The sequence below is a fragment of the Chaetodon auriga genome, chromosome 19 (genome assembly GCF_051107435.1).
Source record: "Chaetodon auriga isolate fChaAug3 chromosome 19, fChaAug3.hap1, whole genome shotgun sequence".
NCBI lineage: Eukaryota > Metazoa > Chordata > Actinopteri > Chaetodontiformes > Chaetodontidae > Chaetodon > Chaetodon auriga.
Window position 1 is genome coordinate 13539528 of NC_135092.1, and position 21150 is coordinate 13560677.

At 43.4% G+C, this 21150-nt stretch overlaps 3 protein-coding genes across 8 annotated transcripts in view; 1 reads left to right on the forward strand and 2 right to left on the reverse strand.

The window, feature by feature from the left end:
* Positions 1–3117, reverse strand: part of LOC143337688 (nipped-B-like protein B) — a 22044-nt gene extending 18927 nt beyond the window's left edge. For 2 of the 5 annotated variants that reach the window (XM_076757394.1, XM_076757392.1), the window contains exons 1-4: positions 2936–3071; positions 1615–1763; positions 738–903; positions 224–324 (exon numbers count right to left, since the gene is read on the reverse strand). In XM_076757394.1, coding sequence (XP_076613509.1) covers positions 224–324; positions 738–903; positions 1615–1678 — 331 coding nt within the window. In that variant the 5' untranslated portion in view covers positions 1679–1763; positions 2936–3071. Of the gene's footprint in view, positions 1–223; positions 325–737; positions 904–1614; positions 1764–2682 lie in introns of all 5 variants that reach the window. The other 3 variants (XM_076757393.1, XM_076757391.1, XM_076757390.1) reach the window with 2 other exon arrangements.
* Positions 2828–8399, forward strand: mlana (melan-A). 2 transcript variants are annotated; one of them, XM_076757398.1, is made up of 5 exons: positions 2828–2883; positions 6701–6793; positions 6905–7001; positions 7287–7394; positions 8106–8399. In XM_076757398.1, the coding sequence occupies exons 1-5, from the start codon at positions 2852–2854 to the stop codon at positions 8172–8174; spliced, it is 399 nt and encodes a 132-aa protein (XP_076613513.1). In that variant the 5' UTR covers positions 2828–2851; the 3' UTR covers positions 8175–8399. The 2 variants fall into 2 exon arrangements, with proteins under 2 accessions (XP_076613513.1, XP_076613512.1); XM_076757397.1 differs by lacking the exon at positions 2828–2883 and adding an exon at positions 5604–5736.
* brd10 (bromodomain containing 10) lies at positions 8384–19426 on the reverse strand. Its single transcript, XM_076757396.1, has 10 exons — positions 18888–19426; positions 17606–18338; positions 16983–17183; positions 15205–16841; positions 14977–15038; positions 14780–14869; positions 14145–14260; positions 13733–13941; positions 11444–13498; positions 8384–11166 (listed from the first exon to the last, which is right to left on the reverse strand). Exons 2-10 carry the CDS (start codon positions 18325–18327, stop codon positions 9170–9172), a joined length of 7089 nt encoding a protein of 2362 aa, XP_076613511.1. The 5' UTR covers positions 18328–18338; positions 18888–19426; the 3' UTR covers positions 8384–9169.
* Positions 19427–21150: the final 1724 nt, after the last annotated feature.

Sequence of the window (21150 nt, forward strand, 5' to 3'; positions counted from 1 at the left end):
ATTTTTCTTCCACAATGGCTCAACCCTCACTTTGGGAACAACTAGTGACGCTAGGCACAAGTAGTGCATCTACCCCAAGAAATGCAAAGCTGGGTAATCAGTTACAGTGGAAACCAAGAGTACAGACAGCGAGAGAACATGCACTGAGCTCAACTGCAGAGCCAACAGCAATTGCTCCACATCTCCTCCTTACCACCCCAAACCCTGTACTGGGTTGGCATACTTTTGTCCCTGAAGATTTTGGGGTTCCTGGACAGCAGAGTTTGTAGAAGCATAGGCATGTCACCCTCGGGTTCATCGTTCCCCAAGTTGTCCTTCAGCTCTCTGGAAAGCAAGCAAAAGTAGAGTCAGTCATATCGCAGACCATAGCTGCCCACCAGCTTAAATGCAGCTTTGAGCAATGCATTGACTTCATGATTCTGACAACCCAGAGTATGAGCTGACCTGCCTGGTAAAACAGTGACTGCGATGTGATCACTGAAATTGAAACAGCAATGCCTGACTTCACTGTTAAAAAGTTAACAGTGAAACAACACTGCACTGTAATGCATTCCCACTGACACTGCTGACAACAAAATCGATTTAACTGTGATTTCTTTCCCAACTCAAAACTAATTTTAGACTTAACGCTCTTTTACAAACCTACTGTAGTAGCTACTGGCAATCTTTCTTCTTCTGAATTTTAATTCTCTTTTGAAGTTTCAGGGAAGAGTGAAAGATGAGTGAGTGGTTCTTACATGTGTTCAGTGGAGACCTGGTTAAGGCTTTGTGCCAGCTGAGTCACCAGATTCTCATCCCGACACACCAGCAGGCTGCTGACCTCTTCGGAGATCCTTCCATTGTAGAGCAGGCTCTTAGCAGTGGTGGCAGGTAGAGGAGAAGGCAAAGGCAGCTGGTTCAACACTAAACAGATGATGGAAGGACAAGGAGAATGAAAGACATCGGCATAGACATAAACATGAAATAAACTAGTTTTGGAAACAGATTAGCACATGAAGATGTGTGCATGCAATGATTTAAACTGGCCCATTTGATGCAGTAGTAATGTCAACTGCTTCAAAACAATGTACATTTAGAATATGTTGACCTCCTTATTCTGCTGGTTCCAAACAAGGCCTCCAAATACATGCCAGCCTAACGCATTATGAAATATAAAAAGTGTTGTGGTAATATAATAAACATGCTCTCTATCTTTTTATCAAAAGGCCTTACAAGTACGGTAACATGAGAGTTAAGAAAGATCCAGTCACCCCTTCATTAAGTTTACTTTCACAATCTAAAGCAAGGTAATCCAATCCAATAGTCCTGCAATGAATCATATGTTTGTGAAATCTATCTTATTCCATTCTTTTAACATTCACTTTCCTTTCATCAAAACAGGTTTTGGGGTCTCTGAGCCTACAACTTCCCACCTTCAGAAACATAATCCACTTCACCTGCCTGCCCTGAAATCACCAGCAGTGAGAAGCATCATCACAAATACCAGTGCTGAGATTCTGGTGTAACTACACATCCAGTCTTGGCAGTCAAGTATTCCTTAGCCTTGCCATATCTTGGCTTGGATGTCAGTGTTTAGGCTGTGTGAACACATTAGAGAGTTGATGTTCCACTTACGGTCTGTCAGGCTAGCAATTCCAGCAAGAGTAGTGATGGGAACATGAGGCATATCACCATTCATGCTGAAGATGAGGTCAAGAGGTCGTGTCAATGCACAGGCTGCTCAATATCACCGATCTCTTCTTATTCCTCACATCTCCAAAATGCTGCAGAGACAATTAAAAAAAAAAAGTGGTAACAGAGAATCTTACAGAATGTTCACCATCTACAAGGTTGGATATTACATGCAGCGCTGCTCCTGTTAGGATTTTAAGTACTACGAAAAAAAGCCAGGCGTTTTTTCATATATCTCAGTGTGCTTCTTCTGGGATTAGGGTTTTGAAATGTGTCAGCTCATGAGTGTGCATTATTACACTGCCAACATAACTGCACCTCTGACGTAGACAGTTTATACCGGCCTTGCAGCAAGCCTGGGCATGTCTTTATAACTTATTGATTTGTATCAGCTTCTGATGTCTTGTTTCCCTGGTTCTTTTCTTCCTCCACAAATACACATCTTCAGTGTGTGCATCGTTGTGCAAATCTAACTACGACAGAATTAATGATAAAAAAGTTCCAACGATCCTCTCTCTCTCTCTTTCTCTGAGTGTGTAGCTACATCTCCAACCTCAAACGTTAGCTTGTCTGAGTTTCTATATGAATTTTCGCAACTGAAACCTGCGAAATAAAAACCTTTTAGTTGAATTATTTCTTTTGTTACAGTGTCAGTTAAGGTTTCCGGGACTGTCCAAACCCATAACAGCGACATTAGCTCATCTTAACACCAGATATGACTGTATTATTACTCACTTATTACTATTTTGGCGATGCAGCCACTTGCTAAGAGCACTAGCAGCATAACGACGTCTGTTAAAGTGACTTCAAATCAACTCGGGGTTAGCCGGCTAGCAACAACTGGAGATGTAGTTAGCTAACGTATGCTAACTGGGAAGGTACATCTGTAACTTGCCTAAGCTAGCATCACCGGGAGTGCATCAAGCCCAGTTAGCCGTGGGTTGCTTACTCTGTGTCGCTCTTTTTCTCACACGGGTCGTGTATGGATTTCGATTTCCACCTCACACTTACTATGGCCTTCGTCGACGCATCCCTAGCTCACAAAGTGGACCTCGGACTTGCCTAAGGAAGCGTAACCCCGACCCGACGCCAGGGAGGCAGGGGTACAAAGCAAAGACCCCATCACAAATCAGAATTATCCCCTTGGTTGATCCCGCTGACGGTTCCCAACGGCTGCCCGATGTATCTGACAACGCGGAAACACTCGGGAAGGTGAACAATTGGTCTGAAAAGAGGTTGTTATTGTTGAATCTGGCTTATTTACCTCTGGATGTGATGAGAAAGAGAAGTGGTTCTGGTGGTGGAGGAGGAGGAGGAGGAGGAGGGGGAGGAGCAGGAGTAGGATGGCAGCTGGAGCTGGAGAAGAGTCTCTAGCTCCCTCTCCGTCCCACCGTTCAAACAGCTCCTCCGGCTAACACAACGACAGTGATTCCCGTCGGGAGGACTGGGGGGCGGGGGGGTTCTTCTTTCTCACGGCGAGCATATCTGCTGGGGCGGGGGGAAGAGCATCCCCTCATCAGACGACGATATTACCAGAGGCTGGAGTTAATGTTTGCGAGCACCGGTTAATTTTCCTGATATAAAAACAATCGGGGAAGAGAGAAAAAAAGGGGGGGTCCACTCTGTCTACCCCCCTACCCCCCTCTCTTTCAAAATGCCGACCGGAAGAACCGGTGAAAGGAGTAACTCCCTCAACCGGTGGGGAGCCAGGCTAACTAACGTTTATGACCCTGCTATGTACGGAACTAATTTATCGGCCACCAGGAAGAAAACCTCCTGGGATCCTTAAATGGCATTACGATTGTGGTTTAGCAACATTTTTTTTTTTTTTTTTTTTTTTTTTGAAATTATTAAATGCATCAATGATTAAAAATCCGGTTTTTCGGGTTTTGCATCACGTCGATCTGTGATGTTTACAGTTGGGGCTTTAAAACCCTGGCCTGCAGAACTACACGTACAGTCTTTCCTACATTATGTTGCATTTCCCCTCACAGAAAAGTTCAATAATATGTTTTTCCTGATTAGATGTTGTTCACTTTTTATTAATCTTGCTCGTCTAATCAGCTGAGAGGTTGATGTATGTGGGCTTGCCATCGCGACAAACACGTGAGCAAGCAGCCAATCAGCTGGCTCCCACAACAAACTTACCCAGCACTGCCTAAAGCTGCAAAGGTTTCCTCCTCTTGTGTTTTCTCATATGCTCCAAACTATTCAGAAACGCCGCAGTGTAGAAGGCCAGTTCAAGCCATGCACTAATTCATTACATCTAATTGGTCGCCATGAAGGCCTTCTGAGATGAGACACTGAATTTGAGCTTGAAACAAATCAAAACTGACACAGTTACATGACCAGCTTTTGGTCTCCCTCTTGTGGAGAAAACTTAAATGTTGCTGTAGACTAAAGCAAACTTTTTGCTCTGTGTAGCCAGCTTTCCTGTCTTTCAGTCTGGGTGCAGCCTTGTTCAGCTTACCTTTTTTGGACTGTGACATTTCCATTTAGATTTTTCCATCCGAGGAAAATATCTGTGCAGAACAACAGTCCAGCCCAGAGGCAACGGCTTGAATGATGAAAACAAACAAAATCAATAAAACTATTTTATATAATTGAGAATGAGTTGCTGTAAGAAAATACACTATTATCCACTAATACTACTAAACGTTTTGTCTGGATGAAGACTTCATCATCAAATATCAATGGGGTGGTTTATTTGAAAAACACATGAGGCTCAGCATGAATCAGAGAACTGACTTTATTATTCAGGAGCAAATGCACAATGGGGCTCTGTGAATCCCATCTGATACTAAAAATGATGCCTCCAAGACATCCTCTATGCTGCAGCCTGTCCGCTGAGAAAGTAAAAGTCACCTGGATATCCTTCCCTGCACTGAAATGAGGTGTCAAACTTCATTCTTCTGCGCCAATCACAGGTTAAAACACATTTGCTGAGCTCCTTTGGAAGCACTTAGGAGTACCATGACCTGAATGAATGAGAATCTTCACAGACATATTTGCCAAGCTCTTTTTACTCCACACCAAGGTTGAATTTAGTTTGGAGATTTAAGTTCTACCTGCTCCATATGCTGTGTAGTTTGTTGACCCTATAAAAGCATAAAGCCTCTTGATACCTTGTTCTTCAGAGAATTTCCTCAAAAGCTTTATGAAGTGTGTTGGAACTGCAGCACATGAACGACAAAAAAAAAGGACCCACATGAATGCACTGAATAAAAACAGCCATGAGCAACAACAATGTTTGTGAGAGGTTTGCTTCTCAGTTCCGAGGGAAATTTTCACTCTGTTGATCATTAACTCATGGGTCCACATATTACACATGATAGCAAAAATAGCACTGTTCCCTTAAATACATTATGCCAGAAAATGATCAGGATAATGATAAGAATTACTTTTTCAATATTTATCTTACATTGGCCTCAAAGCAAAATATTCTAAGTTTCAGGAGTTGTTCCCACTATTCTTTCAGAATAGAATAACTCAAATATTGGTATAGGTTCTCTCACTCTGCAGTACTTGATAAAGTACTCATAAAATAAAATAAGTACTAATAAATACAGACAAATAAGCATACATATGTATATGTATACAACCATAATATTTCCAAGGTGCTTGTAGCTTGCTATGGTGTTGATTTGGACGTTTAAGTTTGTGCTTTTCCCTTAATTTTATATCTTATCATTAAATGGTGAATAACAATAGAGCACACACACACACACACACACACACACACACACACACACACACACACACACACACACACACACACACACTTCCATATGAAAAGCCAGCAGCTGACGCCTTTAGTTTCACGAGTGGATAATAGTGTTGCGTTCAGGACCGCGGGGTTTCACGGTAATTACTCTGCTTCAATGGGTTTAACCATGAGCCTCTAACCCGTGACGGTCATGAGGGTTTTCTGCCCCTCTCCGCTCGCCGGCACACAGTGGCAAGATATTTGAGGAGAGAAATAACACAGAGCTCCGAGGACCCAGTCTTTCTGAGAAGGCTTCCCGATCGGAGGAACAGTTCTCTACAACCTAATTATCCAGTTTGGTAAGATGGTGGTTTGTTTGTCTAACTTCTTATTTCTAGCAGAGGTAGCCCTACTATAGGCATACTATAGGCTCTAGAATATTTTGTATTGTGCAGTGACTACTTTTGATGCATGAACATAACTGTCAGGTGAATCGAAGATTATTTAACATTTGGATACTTAAAGTCCAGCCTACTGCAACAGGTGATGCTGTCACCTATCAGCATGACTATATCATTAACACATGTTATCAAGAAGAGCACATCTGCTTCGTATAATCGATATTTTTATGTGTATTATTGTAAATTATGTACTGTCTGTTTTACCACCTGTTGATTTGTAGCTTTTATACTTGAATTGCCCAGATATTACACCATTTTGTGCAACCTAACAAAACTATCAAATGTTTTATGCATCTTCCTCATTTGCTAATAAAACTATAGATTTTTCAAGCACTGTTTAGAAAATTGCACGATTACTCTTTAGTGCCTCGGGACTGGGCGAGAGAGCATCAGTCAGAAGGAAGAGAGAGAGAGAGAGAGAGAGAGAGAGAGAGAGAGAGAGAGAGAGAGAGAGAGAGGATGAAAACGCAACAGGACGCGCGTCAGGCTCTGAATAGATGATCCATGAAGTGGACAGTCCAATTTTATTTTAATAAACAGAACGAACTGAACTTTATCTGAAAAGGACAACTGATCAGTTCAACAGTGCTTCATGGTGGTGAAGTGTGTCACGACTGACACACAATGTATACCATGTATATGCATCCTGGTGTGGGATTAATGTTGAGTGTTAAGGCACAGTAGTCAACACAGCAGACTGGTTTGTCATGTCTGTCTAATTTTAACCATTACATAGGCCATTCTTAACCTTTACTAACCCTGCATGATGAAAAGAGGTATGATTTGAAGCTGTTCTAAATAGTCACTGTGTTATTACATTGTACTTGCACAATTTCTGAAGTGAATTTCTCTTGACTGTCAGTTGGATGAAGTGTAATCATACAGGCGGGATGCCTCGTGGAGACTTCAACATTTACTTTGCCAGCAGCAGACGAGGATACGTCAGAGCTGAAGAGTATGTGAAATCAGGGATCAAGACCTAGTTATGGTGAATACTTTAGAACGGAAATTTTGTGTTGAATCCGATAAAACTAAAATTTTGTCTAAATTGTGTTGTGCACTGCAGAGCAGTGGGCATAGTTCTGCTGGTGGTCATCCTGGCAGCTCTCTTCATCCTGGGCTGTTGGTACTTCAAGAAGAGGAGTGGCTACAAAATAATCAGGGTGAGGCCATCATACTTCCTTTAAGAAAGTATTCATATACTATACTTAAGGTGAGGATTTATCTGTGTTATTCTGACTAATAAAATCATGCATTGAATGTTGCTGCAAAATTCTGGATAAAAACTTCATCTGATGGGTCAATTAATTGATAGAATTGTGCATGTTCATATGAAAATGATTGTCTTGTCTCTTTTCACTCTGCTTTTCTCTCCTTTCTCCCAATTTATCACCCTCATTTCTTGCTGTTTTCTCACAATTCCTCACACCTCTTTCTCTCCTCTGCAGAGCCCTAGATCAGGGTCACCAGGATACACAGGAGGACAGTACTCAGAGGCAGGACCTTCGGCAGAAAACAAGATGGCTCTAACTGACTTCGGCAGCTTCCGACCTGCGGTGAGGGACAGACTTTACTGGCCTTCCAATGTACCTCCCTGTCCCAAAGTCAAGTATTTTTAATGTCAGGAAAAAGATAAATAACAACAAATTCAACCAGTGGACACATATGAAGTAAAATTATATTTTGCCTATCTATAATTTTGAATACATCATCAACTGACAGTTAACTAGTAGACACACTTGATTCAACTTCGTACAACCTCAAGTCCACGTGAGAGGGTAAAGCCTCAGTAACAGTAACAGAGCCTCAGGGCTCTGAACACAGTGTTGAACACGTGAAGCTGATGTAATGGATGCCTGAAGGAGAGATTATTTTGTCACCAGACTGGGGGTAGGTATTAAAAATGTTTTATTTCCAAGGGAGGTATGTGTATCCATGTGTGTGGGAAAACGTCATTTCAGCACCCTCTCATATGTCCTTGAGCAATTCCAATCTTTTTCTACTGCAGCAGCTACCATGATTTCAGAAAAAAGAGCATTTTCACCATACTGAACCAACTGCTGAGTCCATCAATATAAAGATTGTCTAAGCCGACAGAGTGCCTGAAGTTTCCCAATATGATGCTGAATTCCATATGTGTAAAATACAGCTTTTGATATAGCGATGTAACCATTAAAAAAAGCAAACATTTTCTTGAATATTCTGTACTGTACTTCTCTAAATTTTCAGCCATTTCATTTGGATGTATTTATTCCGTTCTTCTCCAGATTCCTAATGCTCCTCCAGCCTATGAAAAGATTTCCTCAGGGCCGCTGCCTCCTCCATATTCCCCTTGAAGGACTTTTGTAGAAGATGGACAGATGTTTGAAGAAGGAAAAATACTGGAGAACTCTTCATCTGTTGTCTGATGCTATATAATCTAATGTCACTGCCAATATGGTTCTTCGTAGCTAAATATACCAATAGGTGAAAACACTGTATCCCTCACTTTGTAAAATCATTCACATGAATGAACACAATGTATATACTGTAGGTTGTTTCAATAAACAATAAAAAATGGTTTTGCAAGAGTCTTTATATAAGGAAGAAGCTCAGACACTTGCTGGGGACAGTTGCATCGTTTATTTCCATGCAGTAACGTCCACATCTGTTCAATGAAAATGTACCTAGTAAATATTTTTGAAAAATCTATATGGTAAAAATAAATAAATGTGACTTCAAAACATTTCATATGGGCTCAAACATGTAGTACAAATTGATCTATTAGTTTATTTATATTTCTAAAAAGTAAAATGTAGTTTTCAAACAGTTACTACTTGAAAAAAGGACAACGTGACAGAATCTGGATAGACAGTTGTATTGTTGAAACTGATAGATAAAGTAGAGCAAGTTATGTCAATGAATAGTATCCCAATTATTACTTGTTGAAGCAGTATCTAATGGCATTGAAAAGTATTACAAAAGTTTGAGTTGAAATTTATTTTATCTTCCCTCCGGTTCTACTGATTTGTTATAACAGTTGTCATTACTGGCCATGAAATAAAAACAAAACAAAACAGGAAAGTCAAGAGTCTATAACATTCATCTGAGGGCAACCTCACTTGAGAAACCCATCACAGTTTACATTTCCAGTATGTCTGAGCATACAGTTTACCTATAAGATGATCTAACCAGAGGGTATAACCTACTGTATCCCAAATGTCAGTTAAACTACAGTTGGAAAGCAGTTCTTTAACTAACCCAAGGATTACTACAAGCAATGAATGACTCCTGCCAAAGTAAGCAGCTGGAAAGTGGTGTCCAAGTCCTCACAGAGCTGGCACAGTCTCAACTAATTGGTGCACTTTCTGACTGCCTGTGAAGGCTGTAAAGAGGAATCATGTGTGTGTAGTGCTCCAGTGGAACTGTTGGGGGAAACCACCAGTGCGTCCAGCGGTTTGGGACAGGCAGTCAGCTCTGCTGGATTGACCTGGCACTGAACTGTGTTCAAAACAGCGCCATCAGGACTAACGAGTAGTTTGGATGCTACACTGGTATGCATTCCTAAGGATGAAGTCTGCAGAGAGTGACTACCAATTGCTTGACTGGTCAGAAAGACAGGTGGGTGGATGGTGTTGTTTGTCTTCAGTGATGTGATTGGTTGAGTTTGAGTGATTATTACAGTGCTGCTGGATGAATGAGTGGTTACCACAGGTGCAGTTTCAAAGGTGTTGACAGTGCTTCCTATTGGTGTAACCGTAGCAATGGGCAGTGTCTGCATCCTAGACACCGCACTTACAATCGGTGGGACAGCCACTGTTGGCAACACTTGTGTCCGCGTGCCAGCGAGCACTGGTTGCATGACTGCAGGCACTGTTTTTTTGATTGATGTGTTGTCTAGTCCCGTATGCACTAAAGCCTGTGATAAAACAGTGGAGGGTGCTGCAATTCCGACTGCTGTCTGCTGGGGCTGTATGACCTGGCCCAGGGTTGTCACTGAACCCACCTGCTGGGCAGGAAGAGAAGAATGCAAAGCTGGTGTGCCTGCTACTACAGGAGCTGCAACTGAGGTGAGGGCTGTGGGAACGGTTGGCCTGGGTAAAACAGGCAAGGATGATAGAGGTGCTGACACACTGGACAAGGGGGGTGCTACTACAGGCGAAATGATGGACGAACAGTCTCCTCGTGTGGGTGTACCAGCAGCTAACCTGACTGTTGCTAGTGCTGAACCGAGAGCAGGGGCACTGGTTACCACTGGGGAAACTAAGGCTGGTACACTGCCTAACCTTGGTGGCGATGACAACAGAGTAGGTGTACCAACAGGAGGTGATGCAAAATTACCAGCCTGCACAGCTGGGAACCTAGGCAAAGCAGACACTGCATTTGTTTTAATAGGTAACAAAGTTGAGCCCAGACCAGGTGTTCCTGTTAGTTGCCCTGGTGTGGCATTGGGAGTGGCTGCTAGCAATGATGGACCAACAGCAGGTGTGCATGCTACAAAAGGACAACTTACGGCTGGCACACCAGGCAGCCTTGCTGGGGACTGGGATAAAACTGGTGCTCGAGGGGCTACAGTGGCATGGCTTGCCCCTTGGGGAGGTACTGATGCTCCAGTGCTAGTAGCACTGGCAGTAGGCACTTGTTGTGGTGCAGGGCTAGAGATGATAAGGACATGGCTGCCTGGACCCAAACCCTGGGGAGGGACTACAAAACGTGCATTGTTAAGGAGGATCTGTGTGCCAGCAGCAAGGGGCGTAGAGGTGTTGATGACTATCCTCTGCTGGATTGTGCCAGTAGCAGAGGTGGTGAACTGGGTATTGGTGGTCGTTGCAGAGGAGATGGGTGTTTGGATTTTATTGACAGCAAGCTGAGAGAAAGATTGGTGGGACGTGGTTTCCTCACCAGTGCCACTTTGGATATTTGAAGGCTGATGGACAAGAGTGGGTGTGGAGGTTTGGGCTGTGATACTCTGCAAGGTAGTGGTTACCTGAGCAGGGGAGTTGCTGGACAATATATTTGGGGAAATACCAAGGTCCTTCTTGATCACGTTTCCTGCAGTCAGAGTGGCAGCAGTAGATGTGGATGTTGAAGAGCCTGGCTGGGAGATCATTGTGAAGGAAGGGATACCCTGGAGCTGAGAGCTGGTGGTCAGAGAAACACGAGAGGACAGCTGGGCAGAACAACTTGTGATGGTATTTGAACTTGTAACTGGGACAAGTCCAGGTATGGCCACTGTTGGACGGCCCGGATCTGAGACAGACACTGGCGTGCTCTTGGAAGGAGAGCGTGACAGGGCACCAATGGTCTGTCCAATGGTTGTTGTCTTCCCTGACAACTGGATTTGCACTCCTTGAGAGACAGAGAGAAAAAATACTTTATTCAAAAAGTCAACATGGATAATAGGGCTGTATTTAGGATATGAGTATGGCCACTTTAATACAATATTTGAACTGGTAATTAATGTAGAATCTAAAAAAAACATAGCTTTACATTCCTTCAACTACATTATAACAAGTGAATGTGCAAATGAACAATTTCCCATTGTTACAAAATGCACAGACAAGATTCAAATACAAGAACAGACATGATGAGAATACTAGTAAAACATCACATCAAATGAACCCACCTGAAGGCAGAGTGATGTTCTTGACCTTAGCCAATGTTTCTGAGGTGACACCGCCAACAGGTTGGCCTAGGCTTAATCCCATCTTGAGAGTCTGACTTGATAATGAAGTAGTCAGCAGCTGTCCACTAGCCCCTGTTGCTATTGCCTGCTTTGGAATGCTGCCCATGGAGGTGGTGGATGATGTCGCTGTGGGCTGGCTGATGAACACGACTCTTGAACTCGGAAGTGATTTTGTGGAAGAGGGTGTACCTTTTGATAAGGCTACATTTGAGGTGGAGGAAGAAGAGGGAGTAACCAGGATGAATTTAGTAACTTGGGATCTCTCATCTGTACTGGCCCGTTTGACGCCAGTCTTGCTGATGAACTCTGCTGGTGTGAGAACTTGGGGAACACCAGAACTACTCAGTGAAGGGACAACAACAGTGCTTTTTACTACTGAAGCTTGAAAATGTGAACCAGCAACAGCAGTCTGTGCTAGCTGGCCAATCTTTGTTGTAACTGTGGAACCAGGTGAGGTGTTGGAGCCTTGACCTACAGCAACAGTAGTGCTTCCAGAGCCTGTAACAGGAATGCTACCAGTGACTGCAGTGAGCATGGGAGTTGCGACAGTGGAGGGGGACTTTAATACTGAGGGAACCTGCTTCTGAGGTTGGGTCACTGAAATACTTGTTACTGCTGGTGTGGTGCAAGGGGAAGTCTGAGAGGGAGCAGAAGGAGAAAGAGTTGGTGATGTCTTGGATACGAGGAAGGCTTTAAACTGAGGTGAGATGGTGATGACTGAACTGGTGGGCAAAGAACCAAGTGCATTCTGGTCTGAGGATGTCTGGACTTTGACGATGCCTGTGTTACCTCCTCTGGTTGTTACCAGGATGGACTGTGAGTCACGAATACACACAGTCTTGAGCTCCTGTTTAGGGTCTGTAGATTTAAGAGGCTCAGTAGAAATTGCACTAGAAGGAGCTGTGATGGGTGAAGGATTTGGCATGATACCTTGTGTTGTGCTAGCTTGGGGACTGCAGACTTGTGCCCTGTTGATCCCTGCTGTGTTCATGGCCCCCTGTTGCAGACGAGGGGAAACTGAAGGAGAAGGGGTACTCAATGTCCTGGCATCTTTTAGGGGAGCAACTTGCTGAACAGGGATTCTGTTTTCAGGAATGGTGAACCCAGGCACATTGGTGGACATACATAAGGGGCTGGCCACTTTGGAAACTGGGACCTGAATACCCTTTGACTGCTGTTGATGTGAAGAAGATGCTTTTTCATCAGTTTTGTGAATGAGGAGGTTAGAAGGCAGAATCACCACTTGCTGCATAATCTTCTCCCCAGTGCTCTGGTCCACAACAGGATGAACAGAGATCTTTACTGGGCTGCTGCTGTCTGTTCTTACAATGTGACCCAGCCTCTCAGGTACCTTGTACACCACTTGCACAGGATTTTTTGGTACAGCCTGTGTTGGTTTGGCCTGCGGTGATTTAGGAAGAGCTGCCGTTGCTGTGGCCATTCCTGGCTGCCTTTGAAATTCTGTCTGTTGTAGTCCTTGTGCCTGCGTTTGTTGTGAGTTCTGCTGAGAACTGGATGGAGAACTTTGTGCTTTTGAAAGTTTTGCGGTAGTCACTGCAGAGGTAGGCAGGGAGACCAAAGACCCTTTGCTCTGTCTATTAATGATGTTGACCCCTGGGTAATCAGCAGGCCGTTTCATTAAGGTCACTTTGTTTCCCACACTCTTAGCCAGCAGGGTGGGGATGGGCGTGTAGCCCTTAGGTAGTCCAGTAGTGGGGTGGAGAATGGGTGGTCTGGATGACGGTGAAGCCTGGGCTGGCACCTTTGCTGCCCATGCTGAGTTTGAATCCCTGGATTGATTTGATGGGATCAGTTCAGATCTAGACTGTGGCCCAGGGTTAGCAGTAGAACTAATGTTACTGCTGCCAGTCTGAACTCTTGACAGCAGACTAACGCCTTTCTCCGTGCTGGCCAGATGGTGTTTTAGGTGGTTGGGAGGTACGTAGGTCACCGTTTTTTCTTCAGCAGACTCTGCCACAAACTCCCTGGTGCTTGCTGAGAACACAATAGAGATGTCTATTAGGTATGCACTGATCAATCAGCCATCGATACAGGTTCAACAGACGAGTAGTGACTTCATTTCAATTTCTCTAGGACAGTTTAATAAGCTCAAAACTGTGTAATTTAAGCGCACTGCAGCCATTAGGATCAGGAAAACACAATTTAAATCTCTATTGTTACATTATAGTAACCAAAATTCAAATGTCAGTGTTAGCTTAAATACTTTACCCCCACTCCAAAGACCTCTGGGAACCATATGCTCCAGATCTTCTTCTTCTGATCTTCTATAATGATCCGAGAACGAACACACCTCCTTCCCAAAACTCCTCTCTTCATCATCATCTGATGATGATGATGATGAAATACACTCCTCACGCACAAAGTTACTGTACTCTGGGTGCTTCTTGAAATCATCAAATTCCTTCTTCAAACGAAGCCTGATGTAGAGGGAAAAAAAATAACAGAGCATAGAGAGGTTAGTTCAGCAATGATGATATTATACAAAGAGCTATGTAATTGTGGTCATTATGCTTTGTGCTGGTCAACTGAGTTCAAACTGCACAAGAGTAAGAATTACCATCAGAACAAAGTGTTTATAAAGCTTTATCCAATTATCATTTAAATGTCATATGTGTTGTACCTGTTCCTTTGAAAGGCCTTAGCAAGTTTGGGTTCCCAGGGTGAAAGCTCATTCAGTAGTCTGATCAGAGTGCTGTGGAGGTCTTTTACTGCTTCTCTCCGATAATACCATCGACCCTGTCAGTTCACACATGCAAAAGAAACCTTAGTCATGTCACTAACATTAAAATATGACAAAATGTCTGAGCGCATTGATTTCTCCACTAAATTCAGAAGACTCTTGAGCATGTGATCAAGTCCTCCTGACACCAGTGGTCAACTGATATTTAGAGAGCATGATGGCCAATAGACGATATATAATGCTGATATCATGTCGCTGTTTTTTTGCATCTGATAAAATACAACAATAACAAATGCAACACAGTTTCTGAGCTTAAATCACCACGTATTTAACACTAATGTTATAGTCTGCATTGCCTCTTACTTGCTTAAGTTGATCTGCACTCTGTAATGCCTTTAAAATAAAACTGTTTCAATGAAAGAAATGTCTGCATGTAATCAAAACACTAAACAAGGACAAGTTAAAAAAGAAAGTTTTAGTGCACTTAACAACAGCATAATCAGCCATGCATTGGCCGATGCCAGTTACCTCAAATTGACTATAATGGTCTTCACAGAAGTAAGATTGTAACCTACCAGTCTTTTTCTGGTGCTCTCCAAGTCGTCAAGCTCATCTTCCGTCTTACTGATCAGCTCTCGCAAGTCCTCAAGACTGGTACACACCAACTACAGAAGAGAAATAACTTTTAAAAAATCATATCATCATACAATGGAGCATTAAAAAAATACACACCTAAAGAAATAAGAGTGTATATTTTAGTATGAGAGACTACCTTAAATGATGGCTCAACTGGAGGTTCATCTTTAATTTTCTTTAACGTTTCAAGCTTTTTTCCTGTCAACAAGATAATAGTCACTTAATCAACAAGTTATTACTGTAAAAATTGAATCATAAAGGAATTCCAGGAAATATTTCACATGACATGGCTGATCGCACATTTACCAATGAGCCTCATGTAATACCAGAAGAAACCACAACATCTACAATGACTTTTTCTCACCTGTTTTATGTTTTTTCTTCTTGTCTTTTCTTTTGATCGTTGTGGCAACTCTCCGCACTGCAGACTTGGCAGCCTCAGCTGGGGACAGCCTCATCCTGTCCTCGTGCTGCAGCTGCTTGTGCTCTCCTTTCACCCTCGGCAGCTGTTCCCTCCCTCGCTTTTTCTTCCGCTTTTTTTTTTTGGTCCAGATTTTGTCATTCACCCTCTCTTCACTTGAGTTTTGAGCACTCTCAGAAGACAACTGTGTTGCTAGTCCCGAAGTGCCACAGTAGCAGTCGTCCTCTTCAGATTTAAAATTACTAGTTTTGTTTTTACAACATTCCAAACAGGAAGATCTTTGGTGTCCCTGACTGAGACTTCCTTCCTCCACTTTGAGGCCCACGGATTTGGTTGGGGAGGCCTTACTCACTAAGCGAGCAGGTGACCTGCCTGTGTAGCTATGCTCCCCTACACTCAGACAGGGCTCTTGTGTCTCTGCTTTAATGGTGCGCATTGAGTCCAATGAGAAGCCCTGCTCCTGTTTTAACATGAGTCGACTGGATTGATGCTCCAACTCTACAGTGTCTTCCTTCAAATTCATTTCCACACCACCTCCTCTAATAGGACTAGTGTGTGAAAGGGATAAGAAGTTAGAGTGTATTTTTAAGTCCAACTGAGAGTCATCACAGGAGTCTCCATCAGAGGACCCTGATTCAGACCCCTCTTCCTTCTTCAGTGACAATGTTTTAAGCCTGTTTTTATCTTCTTCTTCTCCATCCCCATTTTCCCCTTTGAAAACCCCAAGTGTTTCTGTTGTCCCATTTCCAAAGTCATCAGACTCTCCCGTGTCCATGGAGCCTCCATAACATCCCTTGTCACTTTTAACCCCCTCATCCTTCATTCCATCCGACTCTTCCCCCTCTGTCCCTGGCTCTATTTCAACCTTTTTGACCCATACAGAAGGGAAAGGGAACGCTGGGGGCATACTGGGGCTCTGGCAGTAGATCCTCAGGTCTGCCCCACAGAAATGTGGGAAATGTATATATGCATTCTCTTTGCTGTCATAGCCCAAAATAGACTCCCTACATTCATGGATGGGCTGGGACAGCAGAGCATCCTGCACATCTTTCTGTGTTTCATACACATGATCACACAGCCCCTTCAGAAGCCATACTCTCTGGTAGAAGGGCAGCAAGTGAAAGGGTTTCTCCTCCAAAGGACTCACCTCCCCCAGGGTGCTAAAAAACTGGTGGCAGAGTCCCATCTGCTCAGCCCGACCTGGCTGATCATGGGAAGCACCAACAGCTCGATACCAGCCCAGGACCCGCTGCCTGAGCTCTGACTCCCAGCGGCGGTAAGGCAGGGCAGGCCGGCGGTGCAGAGTGGCCCTCCGCTGGGGTGGGGAAAGTAGGGAAGACATAATTTTGGACAGGAGGGGGCTGCAGCGGGGCATCAGCAAACAACGCTCCAGCTCAAAAAACACAATCTCTGGGAGGTTAAGGGCAGTCTGAGCCAGGCAGAGGAAGTGTCCTACAGCAGGGAGTTCCCAAAGTGTGTCCACCGTGTGGGGGGAAGCTTGCGACAGCAGAGTCTGCTCCCACTCTTCGACCTCTTTGGCCGACATTTCCTCTGCCTCTTTCTTCTCAAGCTCACGTTGCCTGAAAAGTCAGAAGACATATGTAGATTGTTGGTGGTTTTACTTTTGCACCAAATTCCAATAAATGTCTTGTATTAATATACCAAATAAAAATCAACTTTGGACAGCTACTTTTAATCGCTCCTCTCAAAAATTCACTCACCTCTTCTCATCCTTGGCCCTCTGTTGCTCTTCCAGCCGTAGGGTCTGGACCATGATAGACTCATGCCCACCAACAGTGATGGTAGCCAGGCTACGAGGTGCCAGTCTCCTCCTTGTTGAGGTGCCCCCTGAACCCCGTTCCTCCTCTGCACCAAAACGTCCTTTAGACGTCACTGCCAGGGTCGTCTTCTCTCGCAGTGTCCTAGTTTGACAAAGAGAGGGAAAACAAAAAATCAATGAGTCAAATTAAAATTGCTTGACGGGAGCTGTACCAAATGATAGTTCAAAATACTGTAAACAAGTAAATTTTTGATCAACAATTGGATGTGAGATCAAACTACACTGCTGAACGGGCTCCCATTCTCTCATTAATAATAATAATACATATAGACATTTTATGTTTACGCTGGAAAATTGAAAACAACTCTATCTACTAATTATTGTGAGATAATTTTGCCAGAAAAGAAAAAAAAAAAAAAAAAAAAACACTGACCAACAACATTAATTTCTGATTACATTATGTAGAAAACATCCTTTGGGCCCTCTGTGATTGCAGGTGTATAATGGTTTTGGACTTTTGCCAACCAAGCAATTTGTTCAACAGTGTAATGACATTATGTTTACCTGGACAGCAACGTAAGCTTCTGCTCCAGCATGATTTCCAACTTTTGAGCCTGTTTGGAGATCCAGTGGTCCACCCCATGGTAGCGATAACAATTCTCCAACATCAGCCTGAAGTCTGCAACAAACTCTGTTATGGTCTCATACTCCTGATTGATGAACTTCTCCTCCATCCTCCGTAAGCACATAGACTGTCTCAACTGTGCCTGACCCCAGCCCCGGACACCTCCAATACCGTGCTGGGCTTCCTGGTGGCCGATGGGATGGAGGAAAGGGCTGGTGATCCCCTTATGCTTTTCTAAGAGAAAGCCAGTGAATATCCTATAAGCTTGCTGGACCTCATAGTTCATATCCTCCTCAAAGCTATTGCTGTTGGTGGAAATACAGACTTCTGGCAGAGAGAGGTCACTGTTTGAAAACTCCGACATGCCATCATTGCTAAGTGCAAGGTGGTCACCCTCAGCAGTAACATCCCCACTATCGCCAGGACAGTGTAATGCTACCATAGTCTCTATTTCACAGGTGCCATTACTGAGCCCATCCTCAGTTACGACCAGGTCAGTATCTTCAGTGCTGCTGCTCACCCATTTGGATTGTGAGGACATGATGTCTGAGCTGGGCTGCTGGGGTGCTGAGTCTTGGTCAGTCACAGTCAGGTCTTGGTTGTGGAACAAAGGTTGGCTACAAGCTGCTGTGATTTGGTCTGTTATATCCTCCTGATTCATGGTGCAGGCACCTGAAGGGGGTAACAGGTGTTACCTATGGTGAACTTTGATGTCGCAAACAACACTCCAACATAGTTTTGATGCAAGCGAAAACTAGATCCAGACAAATAAACAGTGGTTACTAAGCATTTAGGGTCCCAAAGGAATCACAGCAGGGAGATGATGCCTTCATAACTAACATAGATAGATTCACAGGGATACCTTCGCTGACATTTAAATTCCTGTCATGGCAGGTGTTCGCATTATTACAGCCGCGTGATAAAACACATATTTACCTCATATGATGGTGTCCAAACTGCTTGCAGTTGAACTTACTTTATGTACCTGCCTGATCTTTACAAACTTTTCCTTTTCCCTGGATCAACGGGAAGCTAGCTTGAAGTTAGCTGTTAGCGAGCTAGCTAACGGTAGTTAAAACAATAAGTAAACAAAGTTTGTTCCACTTGCTCCCAGAGAGATCTACAGTGCACACCCTTATCACGTCCCCTCTCCTGATCACGTGCAAAATAACGCCAAAACAAAGTGAACGGAGGCAGAGCTTGGTTGGTTAAACAACATACCTCGACGTTTTCTGTGCGGCTCCAGACATGCACCAGGCAAGACCGCTCTTAGCAAGCTTAGCAGACACGACAGCTTGCTAGCTAGGTTAGCTTGCTATTGTCTCCAATCTGGGGCCTGCAATTGCTGCGTTCGCTATCCATACTGAAAAATTATTAGCAATTAAATGTCCAGCAGATAATAAAAAGTTATGCAGGCATCTCATGTCGTCAGCGTACGGAGTCATGTCAGTGACAGCAAGATGGCTAACTTAAAGGAGCATTAGCTGTAGTAACACTAGCTGATTGTCCCGACAATGCACAGCAGTTCATTATCACTAGCCAGCCAGCTAACCCACTAGATTTGCAAGTTGACAGCTACTTCATGACACGTAAAAATGACTAGGCTCACTTCGGAGACAAATCTGCGCCATGTGTCAGATTTCTTGTGAACCCTGTACGGTTTACAAAAAGCTACTAACCGACTGTTCTGTCTGGCTTGCTTTAAGACTACTGTACCGTTCACTACACTTCCACCCTGCGTGCGCCCGATGCAAATGTGCGCAGCCTGCCCTGACGTAGCTAGCTGGTCGCGTGTCATACCAAACTGCTATTTTGGTTTTGGAGGTAATGTTGACACACTCACATTTACATTATGTTGTCGACCTTATTGAGATTGTGTGACCCATTATCACAGAAAGAGGAGCATCTCGAGACGGATGTCAATCGGAAAAAAAGAAATTGCACATTATCTGCAAGGCTACTGCGCACAGCACGAGTCAACAGCATCAGACTGCGACCTCTCATTCATAACTTGAGCGCTTAAGTGGAAAACAATTACACAGTAGGTACTGTTCCGTATACAGCGTAAACTTGAGCAGCACTCATTACTTATTTGTAACCGCTAGATGTCGCCAGTCACATGTACAACAGACAGTTGAGGCTCTTACGTCTTTGATGGATGTGCAGGTGGTGTCAGGGGCTTTTTTTTACCCCTTGTTTAGCCTCTCAGGTAGCTCTTCACGCCAGACTGTTTACTAAATGATTGGGACCGTCAGACATAGTTATTCTGGGTATAACGATGCTTTGGACAAGTGTGTGTCGCTCCCAGTGCAGGAGGCAGGATTGGTACAATGCATGAGAGAATTGACAACCCGACAGGCGAATATCAGGGCAAAATATCCCAAACGTTCTGTTTTGGTTGCTGCACTTATGCCTATGAACTGCTGTATGTTGAGGAGGGGGACTGGAGCTGTTTATCACCAGACTGATAGATTAAAATAGTGTCCCCGAATATATTTCACACATTATTTTAATACAGCTGTCATGTTTTTGAAGCCACAGTTGCAAGGGACGGAACATGCAGCATCAGGAAATCTGATGTATTACTCTCTTACACTGACAGTTATAGACTTGCCAGTGGCACATCAAGGAGGCCTCCAACTGGGATAATTGTTAATTAAGCAATTATGCCACGAGAGGCATGTGCTTTACAGTGATTTCAGCTCAGCTAGAGGGTATTGTCAGGCAAGGGGTTTTCAGTCCAATGAAGGTCTTCTTTTTGATACATAATAATGAAAAATTCCCTGATGTGCATTGCAGAAATACTATGAGGGATGCAGGCAGAGCCACTCTCATGATAGTGGGTTCTTTGGAAAAGCATTTTGAGGCACTGTATGAAACATATGCATGGCTTGATTCATTATTTGGATTTTTATTTATTTGTTATTTGTACGTTGAATGCATTATAATTCATTAATACATCATCATGGTAACAATATGATGTAGATTATTAGCATAGGAGTACTGTACACAATACACAGAGAGGGAGAGGAGCACAAGTTTAATTTTGTCCCTTGGCTTTAAACAGACTAATCAGACCTGATCTGAAGTGGAAAAATCAGATTTTCCAATAAGTAAATGTAGCAAAATGACAATGTAATACTGCGAGTACATGCAATGCATTCTAAATTTAAACCAGGTAAAACTACTTTGACATATTATCAGCAAAATGAACATAGAGTATGAAAAGTAAAAGCACTCATTTTGCAGCAGAATGGCCCCTGTTAGAATTACATTATTGTATATAGGCTATACCAGATATTAGCTTTAGCAATGTATATATGTGCTCATATTTATGCACTCAGATTAATATTCTCACATAAAATGCATAAAATGACAGTGTTTTTGTACTCTTCTACTCAGACAATGAAATCCAACGAAACTACGATGAAGAGGGGGAAAAAATATCTCAGTGTGCAAACTGTCAGACAAATGCAGAGTTGTC

Coding starts and splice junctions, on each gene's coding strand:
- brd10 (XM_076757396.1), bottom strand. CDS start 18,327: ATGAATCAGGAGGATATAACAGACCAAATCACAGCAGCTTGTAGCCAA. Junction 16,842..16,982: donor AGGGCCAAGGATGAGAAGAG/GTGAGTGAATTT, acceptor CTGACTTTTCAG/GCAACGTGAGCTTGAGAAGA. Junction 14,870..14,976: donor CAGTTGAGCCATCATTTAAG/GTAGTCTCTCAT, acceptor TCTCTTCTGTAG/TTGGTGTGTACCAGTCTTGA.
- mlana (XM_076757398.1), top strand. CDS start 2,852: ATGTATCTGACAACGCGGAAACACTCGGGAAG. Junction 7,002..7,286: donor GTGGCTACAAAATAATCAGG/GTGAGGCCATCA, acceptor TCTCCTCTGCAG/AGCCCTAGATCAGGGTCACC. Junction 7,395..8,105: donor TCGGCAGCTTCCGACCTGCG/GTGAGGGACAGA, acceptor GTTCTTCTCCAG/ATTCCTAATGCTCCTCCAGC.